The sequence below is a fragment of the Neomonachus schauinslandi genome, chromosome 1 (genome assembly GCF_002201575.2).
Source record: "Neomonachus schauinslandi chromosome 1, ASM220157v2, whole genome shotgun sequence".
Lineage (NCBI taxonomy): Eukaryota > Metazoa > Chordata > Mammalia > Carnivora > Phocidae > Neomonachus > Neomonachus schauinslandi.
The window spans coordinates 122,900,430-122,921,165 of NC_058403.1; the positions used below are offsets into that span (position 1 = coordinate 122,900,430).

The window sequence follows — 20,736 nt, forward strand, 5'->3', positions numbered from 1 at the left end:
TTCCAGAATTGGCCTTAAGTCATTTTTTTAAGTTCAAGTCAAAATCTCTTAGTCAATTCTTTTGAATTAACACAGCCAAGTAAAAGAAATAGATTATATTTGGGGGGGGGAGTCTTAAATGGAACTAGTATTTAATGAGAAAAAGTAATTTCATTAAGTTTGGAAATTAAAACTAAATAGTTGAAATTTAAATACTCAATTTGTGTTATGGTATTGTTATTGAAGTGCATTTAATTTAGTATGTTTTCATTAACATTGATCTGTAGTTGTAGTTATATATTACTGATGAATTCCCTTTGCATTGCAGGCATTCATGTTACTCTGTGATCTTCTGATGATATTTAGCCACCAATTAATGACAGGTGGCAGGGAAGGCCTTCAGCCTTTGGTGTTTAATCCAGATACTGGACTCCAGTCTGAACTCCTCAGTTTTGTGATGGATCATGTTTTCATTGACCAAGATGAGGAGAACCAGAGCATGGGTATTTGTGGCTATTATTTTGTCAATTTGATCTTTTTTATTTTTTTTTAAAGATTTTATTTATTTATTTGAGAGGGAGAGAGAGACAGCATGAGTGGGGGTGGGGGGTGTAGAAAGAGAGATAGATAAGCAGGCTCCCCGATGAGCTGAGAGTCCAACACAGGGCTCAGTGCCAGGACCCTGGGATCATGACCTGAGCTGAAGGCAGACGCTTAACTGACTAAGCCACCCAGGTGCCCCAATGTTGATCTTTTCTTTTTTTTTTTTTTTTTACCAACCCCAAAAGATATTATGAAATAATTCAAATTCAGTCCTAAAAAGTAGTAGGATTTTAAAAAAAGAGTCATGGGGTGCCTGGATTGCTCAGTTGGTTAAGTGTCTGACCCTTGATTTTGGCCCAGATCACGATCCCAGGGTCATGAGATCGAGCAGCGCATCAGGCTCCATGCTAGGCAAGGAGCCTGCTTAAGATTCTCTCTCTCCCCCTCTGCCCCTCCCCTCACTCTCACATGCTCTCTTTCTCTCTTTCTGTCTCTCTCAAAATACAAATAAAGTTAATACATTCATGTAGTTCAGAAACCAACAAGAATAAAAATGTACGCAGTGAAATCTCCCTCCTTCAGAATAGTACCTTAGAGGTCTTTCCCTATCACTACATATAGAGCTTTATTCTTTTTCAACAGATACGAAGTATTTCATTGTTTATAGCATATTTTATGTTATCCATCTCCTATTAATTGATGTTGGCTCATTTCCAATCTTCTATTGTATATTATGCTATAATGGATAATTGTGTACATTTGTCATTTCCCACATGTGTAAAATATATATGTAGGATAGATGTGTTTCTAATTGAACTGTGTCCAGGTTCACAATTTCTCTAAAGGAAAGCCCCTAAAGGGTCCTGGGATTGAGCCCTGTGTCAGGCTCCCTGCTTTTACAAAAGCGTAAGCTTTTCCCTCTTCTCCTCACTTGTGCTCTCTCTCGCTGTCACTCTTATCTTTGTCTCTCTCTCTCAAATAAATAAATAAAATCTTAAAAAAAAAAAACCTCACCAGTCAAAATTGTGCTCAACCTGCATAATGATAATGTGTAGCATAATTAGACCAATATAAATAATTATAATAAGTATTGGATAGGTTATATATGAAATAGATGATTTTAGGTCTGTAGCATATCTGATCCGTGGATCTATTTGGTGCTATTATACTGTTTTTTACTTAACAGAACATTTTAGAAAATACTAAATTGTAAAACAAAGTCTCTATTTAGAGTCCATTTTAATCCCAGGAGATAAAATTTACTTATTACTTGTCTTAAGCAAAAAGATTTCCAACTTCTCAAAGCAGTGGTGCTTCACAGCAAGACCAATTAATAGAAAGGAAAGAGAGAAGTTGAGTAAGTTCTTTCATTTTTTGTATATATATAATACACACATAGGCAGGCCAAGACATGAGAGAGTCAGTACAGAGCCTAAAACAAATGTGTCAACATCTGGAGCCTTGTGAAGAAATTTTTTCTAGGGTTAAAAAAAGAAAAGCCACTGGGGCCTGAGAATTAAAAAATTGAGAAAGAAATATTACTCGTTTTGAAAGTATTTAGTAGCAAGCTTTGTTTAAAAAATTGTATATGTATAGAGGCGCCTGGGTGACTCAGTTAAGCGTCCGACTCTTGATTTCAGCTTAGGTTAGGTCTTGATCTCAAGATCATGAGTTAAAGCCCCATGTTGGGCTCCACACTGGGCGTGGAGCCTACATTTAAAAAAAGAAAATGTAGGGGCGCCTGGGTGGCTCAGTCGTTAAGCGTCTGCCTTCGGCTCAGGTCATGATCCCAGGGTCCTGGGATTGAGCCCCGCATCGGGCTCCCTGCTCCACGGGAAGCCTGCTTCTTCCTCTCCCACTCCCCCTGCTTGTGTTCCCTCTCTCACTGTGTCTCTGTCTGTCAAATAAATAAGTGAAATCTTTAAAGGAAAAAAAAAGAAGAAAATGTATATGAGCATAAATGGTTTGCAAAATATATTTCATGCTGATAATGTAACCATGTTTAAGACAAGCACTGAAACCTAACATCTCCATATATTTCCATTACTCCCCACATATTTCTTTCTAAAAGAAGACTTTTTCCTATGTCTTTAAAATTTCCAGAAATTTCTTCTCTGTTGAAATATAGCTAATAGCATGTAAAGAATATTGAAATGAGAAGAGATGGCATTTTTAAGGTAAACAGACAAGAGTATTATTATTATAAAAATATCAGAAAAAATTTATGTATGGTTTGCTTATCTTAATCTTTGCTATGACAGTTTCCTAGAAGATAGGAACCTTGGTAACTACTAAACATTTAATAAGCATATAACTAAATACAGCACCCTAAAATAATCAGTGTAACTAACAGTTTCACCTAAAACTGAATTGTACTATTTGTAAAGTTATAAGTTGGTGTTTGATTATACAGATTGTCTACATTGTTTTACCTTGGATAAAGGGCCAAAGTTCATAACCAATTTATTTTCTGTGGTAGAGGGTGATGAAGAAGATGAAGCTAATAAAATTGAGGCCTTACATAAAAGAAGGAATCTACTTGCTGCCTTCAGCAAACTTATCATTTATGATATTGTTGACATGCATGCAGCTGCAGACATCTTTAAACACTACATGAAGGTATAGTTTCATAGTCTTATTTGTTTCCTTCCATCTAAGTGGCAGAGAAATTTGCACTTAAAAATGAAAAGATAACAGAAGCTAAATTGCCAGGTAACCATATATTGTTCATGATTTTCTGATATATTTAAGGTTTCTCTCTTTTATAGAAGTATAAACTTTTCTCAATCTATACCATTATATCAACCCCATAAAGTAGGAGATCCTCACATTTATTGAAAGAACACCTTATTTTCATGAGATATATAGACTCTCTTGATCAACATGGAAGAAACCTAATCTCTCTTATGACATCTCTTTAAGACATTTTTGTAAGTATGCGTACTATGTACCATGCCACCTGCCAGGCACTAAAGTTACAAATATTTTTTTAAATCCTGCTCTAGGGGCACCTGGGTGGTGCAGTCGGTTAAGTGTCCAAATCTTAGTTTCGGCTCAGGTCATGATCTCTTGGGTCCTGGGGTCAAACCCCGTGCTTGGCAGGGAATCTGCTTGAAAATTCTCTCCCTCTGCCCCTCCCCCTACTTGTGAGCTCTCTCTCTCAAATAAATAAATCTTTAATAATAAAGTAAAATTCTTGCTCTAAAGTAGTTTAAAGCTGAAGACTGTCAACATTTAGACAATTGCATTATATAGTATAATAGAGGTATGTATAGGGGTTTTTGGAAATATATGAAACAGACACCCAACTCTAAAGAAATATGAGGGTTAATGGAAACTTCTTAGTAGTGACTTCTGAACTAAGTCTAAGATGATAAACATAAATTAGTAAGCAAAGAAGTAGCAGGAGGACTTGGGGTAGATTGAACTTCATGTACAAAGATAAAAAGAATGTGAATTATTTGGGGGAAATGCAGGTCCTTTGATGTAGCAACATAGATTGCTTATGAGAAGGGAGCCAGAGGTAAGATTTTAAAAAGTGTCACTAGTAACCAAATGCTGTGTGAGAAGCCTGGATTTTTTTCCTGAGGGAGGTAAGGAGATGTTGAAGGGTTTTAAACCATTCTTTATATGGCAGGATTTTGATAGTACTCACCTTTCTGGCTGTTTGCTCTGCTTTCCTTAAGCTCCATTTTGTTTCTGACGCTCAGAAGTCTTTATGATAGGCACACTTCTCAGTTTATGTATTTTTGCCTTGTTCTGTCACAGATAGTGTTTTGTTTTGCCCATGTTCAGAATATTGTGTGTGCCATTGATCCATTTGTGTCTTTATCCATGTTTAGTTGTGGTCCAATTCTAGCTATGACATAGTAACTAATTCATCATATTTTGCTGAACAACTGCAGTGTGAGCACTGTGCTGATAGAGATTTAAGTAAAACATGATTTCTGCACCAAGGAACTTACAGATTAATAGAGAAACTGAAATGCAAGCATAACATAATGTAGCATGGTAATAGTGGTTGTCTATGTTCTGTGCCATTTATATTTGAGACACTGTTCTAATGCTTTTACATATGTTTGTTGATTACAGTCATCCTATGAGGTAGGAAATAACATCATTTACAGATAAGGTAATTAAGGCTCTAAGAGGTTATGTAACTTTCAAAGGTCACATTACTATAAGTAGCAAAAACTGGAATTTATGATTCTAGGTTTGTCTAGCTTCAAAGCTTAGCTCTTCCCATTAGATCATAAAGCCTCAGCATCATTATTGCAATGATAAATGTACAAATTACAAAGCAAACATGGAATAGAGAGACTTAAGTGAAAGAAACCCGAGACAGCTTCCTGAAGGAATGTCTAAACACAGTTTGAATGGATGAATATGAGCTTACCATGGTTTTTCCTTTTCATCCTTTAACAATACTATATTGGTTTCAAGAAATGAGCCTTAACCAAAACTTATTATCATCCTTAGCAATTTTTGTACCTCTGCTCATTGTAAGCTTTAATTTTTTTGAGAGGATTTAATAGTTATTTGCTACTCTTTATTACATATCCTCAGTTATGTGGCTTTTTTCCCCAATTCCCTATGTGACTATTACAAATATGAATTTATTGGAGATCTGCCTATTGAACCACTTTAGTATATTAATATATCTTTCTCATTTTTTCATCTCACATCATGGAAGCATACCCTTCTTTTTGAAAATTATGAAAGTCCAATTGCCAAGCTAATAACTCACTTCTTCACATAGGTTGTAAGTTTTTAGGCATTAGCTTAGAAATAACATCCAGATTTAGTGGTTTTAAATAAGGCTTTTCTTATTATCTACTCACAAGGAAAATTCTTAAAATCCTGTATCAAAAAAACTTGAATTATAAAGCAATTAAATTTTTCTCAGTCACTATTGAAGAAGTCAATGTTTTTATTTTTTATATTACAGTAGTAAAATATAAACATGTTGGGGGAGCAGAGAATGCCATAGTACAAAAGTATTAAATGAAAAGTCTGTTACCCTAATCTGCCCTTCCCTGTTATTTAGGCCCACTCCCCAGAGGTAAGCAATTTTAACTGTTTTGGTTTTAGTTCTTTGCGAAGTTTCTACCAGAGTTCTATTTCTTGATTTGTCTCCTTTTAAGTGGTGTCTATTGAATCCATGTTACAAAGAATAAGGAATTTTGGTTACCTGTGTCACTTCCTCTCTTCCTGGAATTCCCAGTTTTTCAGTTAGTTATTTATTCTAACGTTATGAAATAACGTTAGTTATTTCATAATCTTACGTAATTAACGTCAAATGTATATTCCTTTAACTTTAGAAAATATCTTTTATCTCTCATTATGTTTAAGATGAAAAAATTAAACACCCTTGAACTCCCCTTTCCATTTCTTTTACCAATCCACTGTTTGTCTCATGAAATTTCAGTAATTTTAAAGCTGTGTTTTCTTTCTTTTTCTCACAGTATTACAATGACTATGGTGATATTATTAAGGAAACACTGAGTAAGACCAGGCAGATTGATAAAATTCAGTGTGCCAAGACCCTCATTCTCAGTTTACAGCAGGTAAGAAATCTGAAAGAGATAAAGAGTAGAATTAATGTTATTGAACACTTTTATGTGCTTAGTATGTACTAGGTATATCTTACCTCATTTAAACTAGGTCACTGTATCAGTACATTAGTATGGATACTTTCTGGTCCAAAGATGTGTTATATGTCTTTTGGAAAATAATCTTACAGTTCACATTTCAAATAGATGAAATCCTAATGTGATCTACTCTTGGACCAGATGAAATGCCAAACAGACATTTAAAAAGTAATCATTTAAAAAGAAAAATATAAAAATATATTTTAAAAATATTTAATGAAGACAGGGCAAAATAGTATTCAAATAAGAAAATAAGTCACATATGGGGGCGCCTGGGTAGCTCAGCCAGTTAAGCGGCTGCCTCCAGCTCAGGTCATGATCCCAGGGTCCTGGGATCAACCCCTGAGTCGGGCTCCCTGATCAGCAGGGAGTCTGCTTCTCCCTTCCGCCGACTGATGCTTCTCCCTTCCCCCGGCTCATGCTCTCTCTCTCACTCTCTCAAATAAATAAATAAAATATTTTTTTTAAAAAAAGTCACATATGTTATATAAATAAGAGTCCCTAATAAATGCCTACTGAATTAATACAGAGATTTCAGGGGGTGGGTGGAGCTGTAGGTATGTGTATATAAACTTAAATACATTTCTACATCAACTAGCACCCTAAACAAAGTTTAAACAAATGACAGGTTCAGGGAAATATTTTCAGCCATACATAACAAATCCTACAAATCAGTAACAAAGATAAATCCCATAGAAAAGTGAACAAAGGATATGAAAAGCCACTTTTCAGAAGAGGAAATCTTAAAAACCAATAACCATATGAAAAGGGGCATAATTTCATTAATAATTAATGAAATACAAATTGAAACAAAGAGATGTTTATCACTGATGGGCAGATTAGCATGAATTTAAATGATGGTTAATACCAATGATTGATAAAGATGTGGAGACAAGGGTCCCTTGTGAAAGAAATTGCCATTGCCTTCTTGAAATATAATTTTGCAGGGTATTTCAAAATTGAAGATAGATATTCCTTTTAAAAGTCACTATTTTTGCTGCTAGGTATCTACATTGGCACATGCAGGTACACACAAAGATGTACGTAAAAGATGTTTATTGTAGCAAGTCTATAATATTGAAAAATTGAAGATAGTCTAAATGTTCCAACAGAGGAATGATTAAAGTGTGATACTCTGAAGTAGCTAAAAGATTTTTAAGACAAAACATTAAGTGAAAAATAGCACGTTTCAGAGAAAGGGGAACCCTCTTACACTGTTGGTGGGAATGCAAACTGGTGCAGCCACGCTGGAAAACAGTATGGAGGTTCCTCAGAAAGTTAAAAATAGAACTACCCTACGATCCAGAAATTGCACTTCTGTTTACTCAAAGTACAAAAATACCGATTCAAAGGGATACATACACCCCAATGTTTATATTCTATATATTATATATTATTATCAACAACCAAATTATGGAAAGAGCCCAAATGTCCATTGACTGATGAATGGATAAAGATGTGATATGTGTGTGTGTGACACACACACACAATGGAATATTACTTAGCTTAAGGAGGAATGAAATCTTACCATTTGCAACGACGTGGATGGAGCTAGAGATTATTATGCTAAGCGAAATAAGTCAGAAAAAGACAGATACCATATGATTTCTCTCATATGTGGAATTTAAGAAACAAAACAGATGAACATAGGGGAAAAAAAGGAAAAAAGCGGGGCAAACCAGGAAACAGACTCTTAACAATAGAGAACAAACTGAGGGTTACTGGAAAGGAGATGGCAGGGGGATAAACAGGTGATGGGTATTAAGGAGGGCACTAGTAATGAACACTGGGTGTTGTATGTAAGTGATGAATCACTAAATTCTACACCTAAAACTAATATTACACCATACATTAACTAACTGGAATTTTAAATAAAAACTTGAAAAAGGAAAAAAGCAAGTTTCAGGACAAACTGTATAGATTAGTATCATTTATGAAAGTTTCGTATCTGTAATACATTAATGTGTCTAAACTGGTCTAGAAAACCTTGAAACTTTAACATTGATAACCTTTGGAGAGAAGAATGATATTCAGTGGGAAAGAGGAAGGAGAATGTTTATTTTTATATTCCTTGAATTTTGCACAGAGATATATTCTTTGCATTTAAATGTAAATTTTAAAATTTAAGGCAATTGTGTACAACCATCTCTGGAAACATTTTGAAGTTTAAGAATTTATAAATAATTACCTGTGGATTCATTTGAAAATGTTTGGAAGAACTGCTGTTTCTAGTTATGATACTGTAAGTAGTAAAAAGTACTAGTAGAGCGATGTTGAGCACTTTCTCATGTGTCTGTTGCCCATTTGGATGTCTTCTTTGCAGAAATGTCTGTTCATGTCTTCTGCCCATTTCTTGATTGGATCATCTCTTCTTTGGGTGTTGAGTTTAATAAGTTCTTTATAGATTTTAGATACTAGCCCTGTATCTGATACGTCATTTGCAAATACCTTCTCCCATTCTGTCGGTTGTCTTTTGGTTTTATTGACTGTTTCTTTTGCTGTGCAAAAAGCTTTTTATCTTGATGAAGTCCCAGTGGTTCATTTTTGCCCTTGCTTCCCTTGCCTTTGGCGATGTGTCTAGCAAGAAGTTGCTGTGGCTGAGGTCGAAGAGGTTGCTGCCTGTGTTCTCCTTTAGGATTTTGATGGACTTCTGTCTCACATTGAGGTCTTTCATCCATTTTGAGTCTATATTTGTGTGTGGTGTAAGGAAATGGTCCAGTTTCATTCTTCTCTGCATGTGGCTGTCCAATTTTCCCAACACCATTTGTTAAAGAGACTGTCTTTTTTCCATTGGACATTCCTTCCTGCTTTGTTGAAGATGAGTTGACCATAGAGTTGAGGGTCCATTTCTGGGCTCTCTCTTCTGTTCCATTGATCTGTGTGTCTGTTTTTGTGCCAGTACCATGCTGTCTTGATGATTACAGCTTTGTAATAGAGCTGGAAGTCCGGAATTGTGATGCCACCGGCTTTGCTTTTCTTTTTCAACATTCCTCTGGCTATTCGGGGTCTTCTCTGGCTCCATACAAATTTTAGGATTATTTGTTCCATTTCTTTGAAAAAAGTGGATGGTACTTTGATAGGGATTGCATTAAATGTATAGATTGCTCTAGGTAGCATTGACATCTTCACAATATTTGTTCTTCCAATCCATGAGCATGGGACATTTTTCCATTCCTTTGTGTCTTCCTCAGTTTCTTTCAGGAGTATTTTATTGTTTTCTGAGTACAGATTCTTTGCCTCTTTGGTTAGATTTATTCCTAGGTATCTTATGGTTTTGGGTGCAATTGTAAATGGGATCAACCCCCTAATTTTTCTTTCTTTTGTCTTGCTGTTGGTGTATAGAAATGCCACTGATTTCTGTGCATTGATTTTATATCCTGCCACTTTACTGAATTCCTGTATGAGTTCTAGCACTTTTGGGGTGGAGTCTTTTGGGTTTTCCACATAAAGTATCATATCATCTGCACCAGTGAGAGTTTGACTTCTTCTTTGCCAATTTGGATGCCTTTTCTTTTTGTTGTCTGATTGCTGTGGCTAGGACTTCTAGTACTATGTTGAATAGCAGTGGTGATAGTGGACATACCTGCCGTGTTCCTGACCTTAGGGAGAAAGCTCTCAGTTTTTCCCCATTGAGAATGATATTCGGTGTGGGTTTTTCAGAGATAGCTTTTATGATATTGAGGTATGTGCCCTCTATCCCTATACTCTGAAGAGTTTTGATCAAGAAAGGATGCTCTACTTTGTCAAATGCTTTTTCTGCATCTACTGAAAGGATCATAGAGTTCTTGTTCTTTCTTTTGTTAATGTATTGTATCACATTGATTTGCGAATGTTGAACCAACCTTGCAGCCCAGGGATAAATCCCACTTGGTCGTGGTGAATAATCCTTTTAATGTACTGTTGGATCCTATTGGCTAGTATTTTGGTGAGAATTTTTGCATCCATGTTCATCAAGGATATTAGTCTGTAATTCTCCTTTTTGATGGGGTCTTTGTCTGGTTTGGGGATCAGGGTAATGGTGACTTCATAAAACAAGTTTGGAAGTTTTCCTTCTATTTCTATTTTTTGGAACAGTTTCAGAAGAATAGGTATTAATTCTTCTTTAAATGTTTGATGGAATTCCCCTGGGAAGCCACCTGGCCCTGGGCTTTTGTTTATTGGGAGATTTTTGATGACTGCTTCAATTTCCTTAGTGGTTATAGGTCTGTTCAGGTTTTCTATTTCTTTCTGGTTCAGTTTTGGTAGTTGATACATCTCTAGGAATGCATCTATTTCTTCCAGATTATCTAATCTGCTGACATATAGTTGCTCATAATATGTTCTTATAATTGTATTTCTTTGGTGTTGGTTGTGATCTCTCCTCTTTCATTCATGATTTTATTGATTTGGGTCATTTCTCTTTTCTTTTTGATAAGTCTGGCCAGGTGTTTATCAATCTTGTTAATTCTTTCAGAGAACCAGCTCCTAGTTTCGTTGATCTGTTCTACTGTTCTTTTGGTTTCCGTTTCATTGATTTCTGCTCTGATCTTTATTATTTCTCTTCTCTTGCTCGGTTTAGGCTTTATTTGCTGTTCTTTCTCCAGCTCCTTTAGGTGTAGGGTTAGGTTGTGTATTTGAGACCTTTCTTGTTTCTTGAGAAAGGTTTGTATTGCTATATATTTTCCTCTGAGGACTGCCTTTGCTGCATCCCAAAGATTTTGAACAGTTGTGTTTTCATTTTCATTTGTTTCCATGAATTTTTTAATTCTTCTTTAATTTCCTGGTTGACCCATTCATTCTTTAAAGTAGGATGCTCTTTAGCCTCCATGTATTTGAGTTCTTTCTTACTTTCCTCTTGTGATTGACTTCTAGTTTCAAAGCATTATGGTCCAAAAATATGGAGGGAATGATCCCAATCTTTTGGTACCGGTTGAGACCTGATTTGTGACCTAGGATGTGATCTATTCTGGAGATTGTTCCATGGGGACTAGAGAAGAATGTGTATTCTGTTGCTTTGGGATGGAATGTTCTGAATATATCTGCGAAGTCCATTTGGTCCAGTGTGTCATTTAAAGTCTTTATTTCCTTGTTGCTCTTTTGCTTAGATGATCTGTCCATTTCAGTGAGGGGGGTGTTAAAGTCCCCTACTATTATTGTATTGTTGTCGATGTGTTTCTTTGCTTTTGTTATTAATTGGCTTATATACTTGGCTGCTCCCATGTTAGGGGCATAGATATTTACAATTGTTAGATCTTCTTGTTGGATAGGCCGTTTAAGTATGATATAGTGTCCTTCCTCATCTCTCATTACAGTCTTTGGTTTAAAATCTAATTTGTCTGATACACGATTGCCACCCCAGCTTTTTTTTGATGTCCATTAGCATGGTAAATGGTTTTCCACCCCCTCACTTTCAATCTGGGGGTGTCTTTGGGTCTAAAATGAGTCTCTTGCAGACAGCATATCAATGGGGCTTGTTTTTTAATCCAATCTGATAGCCTGTGTCTTTTGATTGGGGCATTTAGCCCATTTACATTCAGGGTGTAACTATTGAAAGATATGAATTTAGTGCCATTGTATTGAGTGTAAGGTGACTGTTACTGTATATTGTCTGTGTTCTTTCTGGTCTGTGTTACTTTTTGGCTCTCTCTTTGCTTAGAGGACCCCTTTCAATGTTTCTTGTAGGGCTGGTTTTGTGTTTGCAAATTCCTTTAGTTTTTGTTTGTCCTGGAAGCTTTTTATCTCTCCTTCTATTTTCAGTGACAGCCTAGCTGGATATAGTATTCTTGGCTGCATATTTTTCTCATTTAGTGCTCTGAATATATCATGCCAGTCCTTTCTGGCCTGCCAGTTCTCTGTGGATAGGTCTGTTGCCAATCTAATGTTTCTACCATTGTAGTTTACAGATCTCTTCTCCCGAGCTGCTTTCAGGATTTTCTCTTTGTCTGTGAGACTCATAAGTTTTACTATTAGATGTCAGGGTGTTGACCTATTTTTATTGATCTTGAGGGGAATTCTCTCTGCGTCCTGGATTTTGATGCCGGTTTCATTCCCCAAATTAGGGAAGTTCTCTGCTATAATTGGCTCCAATATACCTTCTGCCCCGCTCTCTCTTTCTTCTTCTTCTGGGATCCCAATTATTCTAATATTGTTTTGTCTTATGGTATCACTTATCTCTCGAATTCTGCCCTCGTGATCCAGTACTTGTTTATCTCTCTCTTTCTCAGCTTCTTTATTTTCCATCATTTGGTCCTCTGTATCGCTGATTGTTTCTTCTGCCTCATTTATCCTAGCAGTCAGAGCCTCCATTTTTGATTCCACCTCATTAATAGCCTTTTTGATTTCGACTTGGTTAGATTTTAGTTCTTTTATTTCTCCAGAAAGGGTTTCTCTAATATCTTCCATGCTTTTTTCAAGCCCAGCTAGTATCTTTAAAATCTTCATTCTGAACTCTAGTTCCGACATCTTACTAATGTCCGTATTGAGTAGGTCCCTGGCAGTCGGTACTGCCTCTTGTTCTTTTTGTTGAGGTGATGTTTTCCGTCTTGTCATTTTGTCCAGAGGAGAATAGATGAATGAGAGAACAAAATGCTAACAGGGTAACAACGGCCCCAGAAAATATACACTAAACAAATCAGAAAAGACCTGAAACCAGGGGAAAAGAAAGGGAAAGAAAGAAAAAAGAAAAAGATAAAAACAAAACAAAAAAAAGAGTGTGATCAAATATGATCAGGCTGGTGCATATATCAGTGCCACACTCTAGATTTCGGACGTATTTTGGTCTGTCAGAAGAAAGTGCCTCCCAAAATTTTAAAGAAAGAAAAACTTATATGTACAAAAATAAGGGTTAATATGATGAAGGGATGGAATATGACTGTAAAGATGAAGATTATAAAAGATTTTATAAAAGGAATTGATAAGATAAGTTGGTTGAAAAAAGAAAGAAGAGGACTTTAAAAAAAAAGGGGAGAGAATGTGATCAGGCAGGAGAGTAGAACAAAGCCATACACTAGACATTTAGGGTATATTTTGGTCTTTTAGAAGAAACTGTATCCCAAAATTTTAAAGAAAGAACAACTTATATATAGATACCAAATATAAGGTTAACTGCTATGAAGGGATAGAATATTACTCTAAAAATGAAAAATAAAAAGGATTTTTTAAAAAAGGGATTGATAAGATGTTGGTTGAGAAAGGGAAAAAGAAAAATTCAAAAAAAAAGAAAAAAAGTTAAAAAAAAATTAACTTTGAAATAAAGAATCATGGGAAAAAAGCCATGAATTCTATGTGCAGTATTCCCCTAGTGCTGGAGTTCTGCCGTTCTCATTGATCGGTAAACTTGGCCTTGGCTGGCTCTTCTTGCTGATCTTCTCGGGGAGGGGCCTGTTGCCCTAGTTCCCAGATGTCTTTGCTGGAGGCAGAATTGCCCCGCCCTTGCCAGTCTGGGCTATATAATCTGCTCGGGTTTGCTCTCGGGAGCTTTTGTTCCCTGCAAGCTTTCCATACAGCTTTGGAGGATGAGAGTGAAAATGGTGGCCTCCCAGTCTCCACCGGGGGAGCCAAGAACTCAGGGCCCCACTCCTCAGTGAGCCCCCAGAGAAAAGCAGTCAATCACTCCCATCTCCCCAGCTCTGGCCGCACTCCGTGTTCACCCGGCCTGTGACCGAGCCTTTCTATCGATGGCACACGACCCTGTGTGGAGTCTCCAAACCGAGCAGATTCCTGCCGTGTGCTCCCGCGCCACTCCTCCCGGGGGAGGAAGGGGAGTCTCCCCGGATCTGCTGCTTGTTGGGTCCCTGCTGGAGGAGCAGTGGCCCGACTATGCCGTAGATCACAGTTTATGGCAACCCCGAGCTGAGAGCCCACTCCTCGGGCCGTCTCTGCAGCCAGCTTCCCTGCTCAGATACCTGGGAGCTCTGCCACACTCAGGCACCCCCTGTCTTTCTATGACCCCGAGGATACTGCGACCACACTGTCCCCGCAAGGGTTCCACCCCCCACTTAGCCACTGGAGCGACATCCCTCAGCAGAGCCGACTTCTAAAAGTTCCGATTTTGTGCTCTGCTGCTCTATCACTTGCCAGAATCGCCATCGGAGACCCCTCCCCCACCATCTGTCTTCCCGAACATAGCCTTGGATTCACTTCTCCACATGTCCTACCTTCCAGAAAGTGGTCGCTTTTCTGTTCAGAGTTGCTGCTCTTCTTTTTTTCAATCTCCTGTTGAGTTCGTAGATGTTCAGAATGGTTTGGTCTGTATCTAGCTGAATTCCTGGGACCAGACGAAATTTAGGTCTCCTACTCTCCGCCATCTTGCTCCTCCTTCTCAGAAGTGCTATTTCAATGGGACGGTATGATAAGAGTGAATTGAGAGGTGGGGGTGAGGAAGTGAAAAAAACAAATGTAAACAATACTTCTCAGGATCTTTGCCAAAAAAGAGAATCAAAACAACGTTTTGATAGCTGGCACAGGAGATTGAGTTAAGAAGTTATGGTTTTTTGTATTTTGGGGTTTTAAGATGCATGTAGTAGAGGGAATAGGTAAGGATGCATGACAGAGCAGTAAGCATAGGAGCAAAATTGCTGAATATTCAGGTAAAATGGAGTGAGATCTAGTACATACAGAGGGAGTGGCTTTAGATGAAAGTTCTGGACTATTCATCTCTCATAATAGGAGGGAAGACAGATGTGTACCGATAAATTTAAGTTTCTAACCTTGGTGGTTAGAATGATGATAGTTTTTATATTCTTTAGTACTTCAGGATTTATTTGGTGGTTGTTACTTTGATACAATATATGTAATGTATGTGTAATTTATAAAACCTTTTCATACAGCTTAAGAACTTTTTTGTATGTATTGTTGTTGGGTAGGAAATATCACCCCATATATCCAAATGTCTTCTTTTACATAATGTTCTTGTCTAAGATATAGTAAGTGAAAAAAAAAAGTTCTGAACCCCATATTTCATATACTGCCATCCCTATTAAAACACCAAAAAACTACATAGATGTTTATGAATACAAATATATTTCTATAAACATGTTTCCTTTCCCCAGCCCAAAATATATTATTTTTTGTTAAAAAGAAGTAAATTCCTGTCTGCATTTAATCACACAGCTAGCATGAAAATGAACTCAAGAAATTATTAGTAGATGACTTGGAGAAGGGGAACAATGTGGCTACAGTTCAATGCAAGGAGGGAAATACATATTTTACCATATGCCTTTTAAATATTTTTAAATTATATTACCTATTCTAATAATAAATAAAATAAACAAATTTTTCTTAGCTGTAGGTTTTTTCCTCTTTTTTTCTTTCAACCAGTTGTTTAATGAACTTGTTCAAGAGCAAGGTCCCAACCTAGATAGGACATCTGCCCACGTCAGTGGCATTAAAGAATTGGCACGTCGCTTTGCCCTTACATTTGGACTGGATCAGATCAAGACACGAGAAGCAGTTGCCACACTTCACAAGTGAGTGAGCTAAATAAATACTTCCTGTTATACAGAATCTGGTTTACTGGAATTTAACTGAAATAACTGTTATTTGATCCATTTTTAATGACAAATGATTGAATTTTCAAGTTATAAGAACTTTAGAGATTGTGTAGTCTAGTGAGTCTCAACTAGGAGGGCCTTTTTAATTTGAAAAATACTTCAACTGCCTGTTTTTTCGATTTATATAGCATAGAAAGTAAAGTTTAACAAAATACTCTGGTCTGGTCTGTCAGTAAGATGATGATATAGGGCATGTGGATTTAAAAACACTGTGCAAATGCTGATTTGGCAACCTTATTTCGTAACTGAAAACTGAATGACAGAAAATGTTAAATACCTCACACATCTGCTTGATACCATGATCAACTCTGAGAACTAAGTTTTCTGACTATCTAGTTATCTTTCCAGGGTATTGTGCTATCCCTACAAGATACACATAGGAATTTAGCTTTGTTTCACAGCTTATAGTTTTATACTGTAAATAGGCATATATGTCATACAAATTAACATTGTTTTATGCTTCAAATTTATCAGATTTTACTATATTCAGTGATGATTATCCTGCCTTCCCAACTATTTTGAAATTTTAGCCCATTGAGAGAACTATACTCCTTATCTGGAAAAATAAGGTGATACTTTCTTTTACTTCAGGGATGGCATAGAATTTGCCTTTAAATACCAAAATCAGAAAGGACAAGAATATCCACCTCCTAATCTGGCTTTCCTGGAAGTACTAAGTGAATTTTCTTCTAAACTTCTTCGACAGGACAAAAAGACTGTGTAAGTTGCTTTTATCATGATGCCCTTGTAATTTTAAATGTTTCATTTTTTAGAAAAATGTTAATCATCTAGATATAATTACTGTTGATAACATAAGCTCTGGTATTTGTTTTAAGGAACTATAGTTTTTTTTAAAGCATTTATATAGTTCTTTCCCTGCTTGCTTTTAGTACTCTGGAATTAAATAAGTAAGTGGGAAATGATTTCTTATTCCATAATTCAGAGAAGTAGGGACATTGGCTTAGCCATTGTGTAACCCGTTCTTTTTTCCTTTTATATTAATTATATTTTAGTTTTACAGGGGACCCTTGAACAACACAGGTTAGGGGCATCGACCCCCTCACAATCGAAAATTGTGTATAACCTTTTTTTTTAATTCAAAATAAATGAAAAGGATTCATTAGATTTTAAATTTCAGACTTTTTTTCATTTTTTAAATTTTTATTGAAGTATAGTTTATATTAGTTTCAGGTGTACAACAGTGACTCGACAATTCTCTACATTACTCAGTGCTCACCATGATAAGTGTAGTAACTGTCACATACAACATTATTACAGTATTATTGACTATATCCCCTATGCTGTACTACATACAAGTTTTGACTCCCCCAAAACTTAACTATTAATAGCCTTCTGTTGACTGGAAGCCTTACTGATAATAATCAATTAACGTATTTCATGTTACATGTATTATATGCTGTATTCTTACAATAAAGCAAGCTAGAGAAAAGAAAATGGTAAGTCATAAAGAAGAAAAAATATATTTACAGTACTGTGATGTATTTACTGAAAGAAATCCAGGAACGCCTGGGTGGCTCAGCCGGTTAAGCGTCTGCCTTCGGCTCAGGTCATGATCCCAGGGTCCTGGGATCGAGTCCTATATCAGGCTCCCTGCTCAGTGGGTAGCCTGCTTCTCCCTCTGCCTGCCGTTACCTCTGCTTGTGTGAGTGCTCGCTCTCTCACACTCTCTTTCTCTCTGACAAATAATAAATAAATCTTAAAAAAAAAAGGAAAAGAAATCCACATATAAGTGGACTTGCACAATTCAAACCCATGTTCAAAGGTGAACTCATTTTTTATTTGACTTGTTTCAAGAAGAGTGATTTCTTTTTCAACAGTTTAAAGAAATAATAGATGCAATTTTTATAAAAAAAATATTGATGGGATCCTGAATTTTATAAATTGGTAGGAAGGTGTGTCAGTTTTAGTAATAGGCTAAATGAACAGAAATTTGGAGAGACAGTTAAAAATTTTATGAATATGAGTGTAATTCTAAGGAAAGATGTTGACTTCCTATTGTTCAGAAAATATTTATTTTATTATTTTTTTAAAGATTTTATTTACTTGTCAGAGAGAGCACAAGCAAGGGGAGAGGCAGGCAGAGGGAGAAGCAGGCTCCCCGCTGAGCAAGGAGCCCGATGTGGGACTCGATTCCAGGACCCTGGGATCATGACCTGAGCCAAAGGCAGGGACTTAACGGACTGAGCCACCCAGGCTTCCTGGTCAGAAAATATTTATTAAGCCCATAATCTGGTTAGGTAATGTTCTATAGCTATTGTTCTAGTATGGCCAGGCAGTGAACAATACAGAGTTTCTGCCCCCAGAAAGCTTTTGTTTTCATTCAGGGAGAGACAACATAAACATAGGAACAAGAGTCTCAGGCACTGAAATACAATAATACGATAGAGAATGAGTGGTGTTGGGTATTTGTGGGGGTGGGGTGGTTTGAAAACTTTTTTATTATAAGCATTTATAGGTATGCATTTTCCTCTGAGAGCTACTCTAGCTGCACCTCAAAGATTCTGGTAGCTTGCATTTTTGTTTTCATTCATCTCAAAGTATTTTTTTTTTCATTTCCCTTGTGATGTATTCTTTTATCTTTTGGTTATTAAGGAGTATTTTGTTTAGTTTCCACATACTTGTGAATTTCCAAATTTTACTTCCATTATTGATTTTTAATTTCATTCCATTGTGGTTAGAGAACATACTTTGTATGATTTCAGTCCTTTCAAATTTATTGAGGCTTGTTTTACAGACCAACATATGGTGTATTCTGGAGAATGTTCCATGGAGAATATGCATTCTTCTGCTGGTGTTGAGTGGTGTTGAAATAGCTGTTAGGTGACGTGGCTTATAGGGTTTTTTTTCTTTTAGTAGTGTTGTTCAAGTCTTCTATTTCTTTGTTGATATTTTGTCTAGTTCTATCCATTATTGAAAGTGAGTCTCTGGCTATTATTACTGAATTGTTATTTTTCCTTTCACTTCTGTCACTTTTTGCTTCATGTATTTTGGAGCTAACTCTGTTGTTAGGTATACATGTTTATCATTGTTACATCTTCCTGATGGATTGACTCTTAGATATCATTATAAAATGTTCTTTTCTGTCTCTAGTAACTTTTGTCTTAAAATCTATTTTGTCTGATACTAATGTAACTACTCCAGCTGTATTTTAGTTATTGTTTGCATGGTATACCTTTTTTCTATCCTTTTACTTTCTGCCTTTTTATCTTTGAATCCAAAATGTGTTTCTTACAGATAGTATGTAGTTGGATCATGTTTTTTTTTTTTAATCCAATTTCTGCCATTATACTGTTTGTTTTCTATAGATCTTTGTTTTTTCCTCCAATAAAGCAATAAAGCTTTATTTTATATGAAGTGGATGTTTTCTAGTGTAACATTTTACTTTCTTCAAAATATTATACTTTTTTAGTTATTTTCTTAGTGTTTTCTTATAGGCCTTAAAATACGCATCTTACCAAAATTTCTTCAAATTTATTCTAAGGAAATATAAAAACTTTACTCCTATATAGCTACATTTCAGTTCCCCCCCCCTTTGGTGCCATTATTGTTACACATACTGCAGCTAAATATGTTACAGCCCAACAATACATTATTATAATTATTACTTGATATAATTGTATGTCTTTTATTTTTTTTTTTTTTTAAGATTTTATTTATCAGAGAGAGAGAGACAGAGGCAGGCAGAGGGAGAAGCAGGCTCCTTGCTGAGCAAGGAGCCCGATGTGGGACTCAATCCCAGGACCCTGGGGATCATGACCTGAGCCAAAGGCAGACGCTTAACTGACTGAGCCACTCAGGCGTCCCTCTATTTTTGTCTTTTAAAAAAAGTATTATTGAGATATAGTTCACATACCATATAGTTCACCCTTTAAAGTATGCAATTCACTTGTTCATAGCGTATTTTTTTTTAGATGCTGTTAATTTTTTTTTTAATTTTATTATTGTATGTCTTTTAAATAAACTTAGAGAGGAAATGGAGCCTAGTATATATTTATTATAGTGTTTGTTTTAATAACCTTCTTCTTTACCATTTCTGGTTCTCTTCATTCCTTCCTGTGGATTTGAAATACCATCTGGCATCATTTCCTTACACTAATACATCTTTACTCCCACCTACTTCTTTTGTGTTTATTATCAAATACATTGCATTTCTATGTTATTGACTCAACAATACAGTAATACATATTGTTTTATACAGTTGCTGTTTAAATTGGTAAAAAGAATAAAGTAAATATGCAATTATATTGTCCTTTGTAACTACCTCGTAATTACCTTTCAGCTCTGTTTTTTCATGTGTAGATTATACTCTGGCATCATTTGCTTTCAGCCTGAAGAACATCTTTTATTTTTTCTTGTAAGGCAGGTCAGCCAGCAACAAATTTTGTTTTTATTCCATCTGGGTGTGTCTTTATTTTATCTTTAGCTTTGGAATATAGTTTTGCTAGATATAACTATTCTTGTTTGATACTGTGTTACTTTCAGTACATTGTGTTATCCCACTGCCTGCGCCTCCATTGCGTCTAATGAGAAGTCATTGGAGTTTAAACTTAATGGATCTCCCTTGTATGTAATGAGTTACTTTCTCTTCTTTCAAGATTTTTTTCTCTATCTTTGGCTTTTAGCTAAAATTTTGCCTGTGATGCATCTGGGTATGGGTCTTTCTGCATTTATTTGCTTAGAGTTTGTTGAGCCTTGAGAATGTGTAGATTAATGTTTTTCATCAAATTCGGAAGTAATTAGCCATTATTTCTTTAAGTTTATTTCTACTCCTTCTTCTCCTGATACTCCCATTACACCTATTAGCGCACTTAATGATATCCCACATTTCTGTGAGACTCTGTTCATTTTTGTTCATTCTTTTTTTCTCTGTTCTTCAGAATGCATAATCTCTATTGATATAGTTTCAAGATTAATGATTATTTATTCTGCCAGCTCAAATCTATGCCCCTATGGAGAATTTTTAATTTTTGTTATTGTACTTTTCAACTGCAGAATTTCCATTGGTTCTTTTT

The 20,736-nt window shown here is 36.0% G+C and overlaps 1 protein-coding gene across 2 annotated transcripts in view; it reads left to right on the forward strand.

Annotated features, from left to right (window-relative positions):
- STAG1 (stromal antigen 1) overlaps positions 1–20,736 on the forward strand; it is a 415,261-nt gene that overhangs the window by 372,250 nt on the left and 22,275 nt on the right. For both annotated transcript variants that reach the window (XM_021678881.2, XM_044920415.1), the window contains 5 exons: positions 308–482; positions 3,002–3,141; positions 5,988–6,089; positions 15,471–15,619; positions 16,295–16,423. In XM_021678881.2, the coding sequence (XP_021534556.1) occupies positions 308–482; positions 3,002–3,141; positions 5,988–6,089; positions 15,471–15,619; positions 16,295–16,423 (695 nt within the window). The remainder of the gene's footprint in view (positions 1–307; positions 483–3,001; positions 3,142–5,987; positions 6,090–15,470; positions 15,620–16,294; positions 16,424–20,736) is intronic.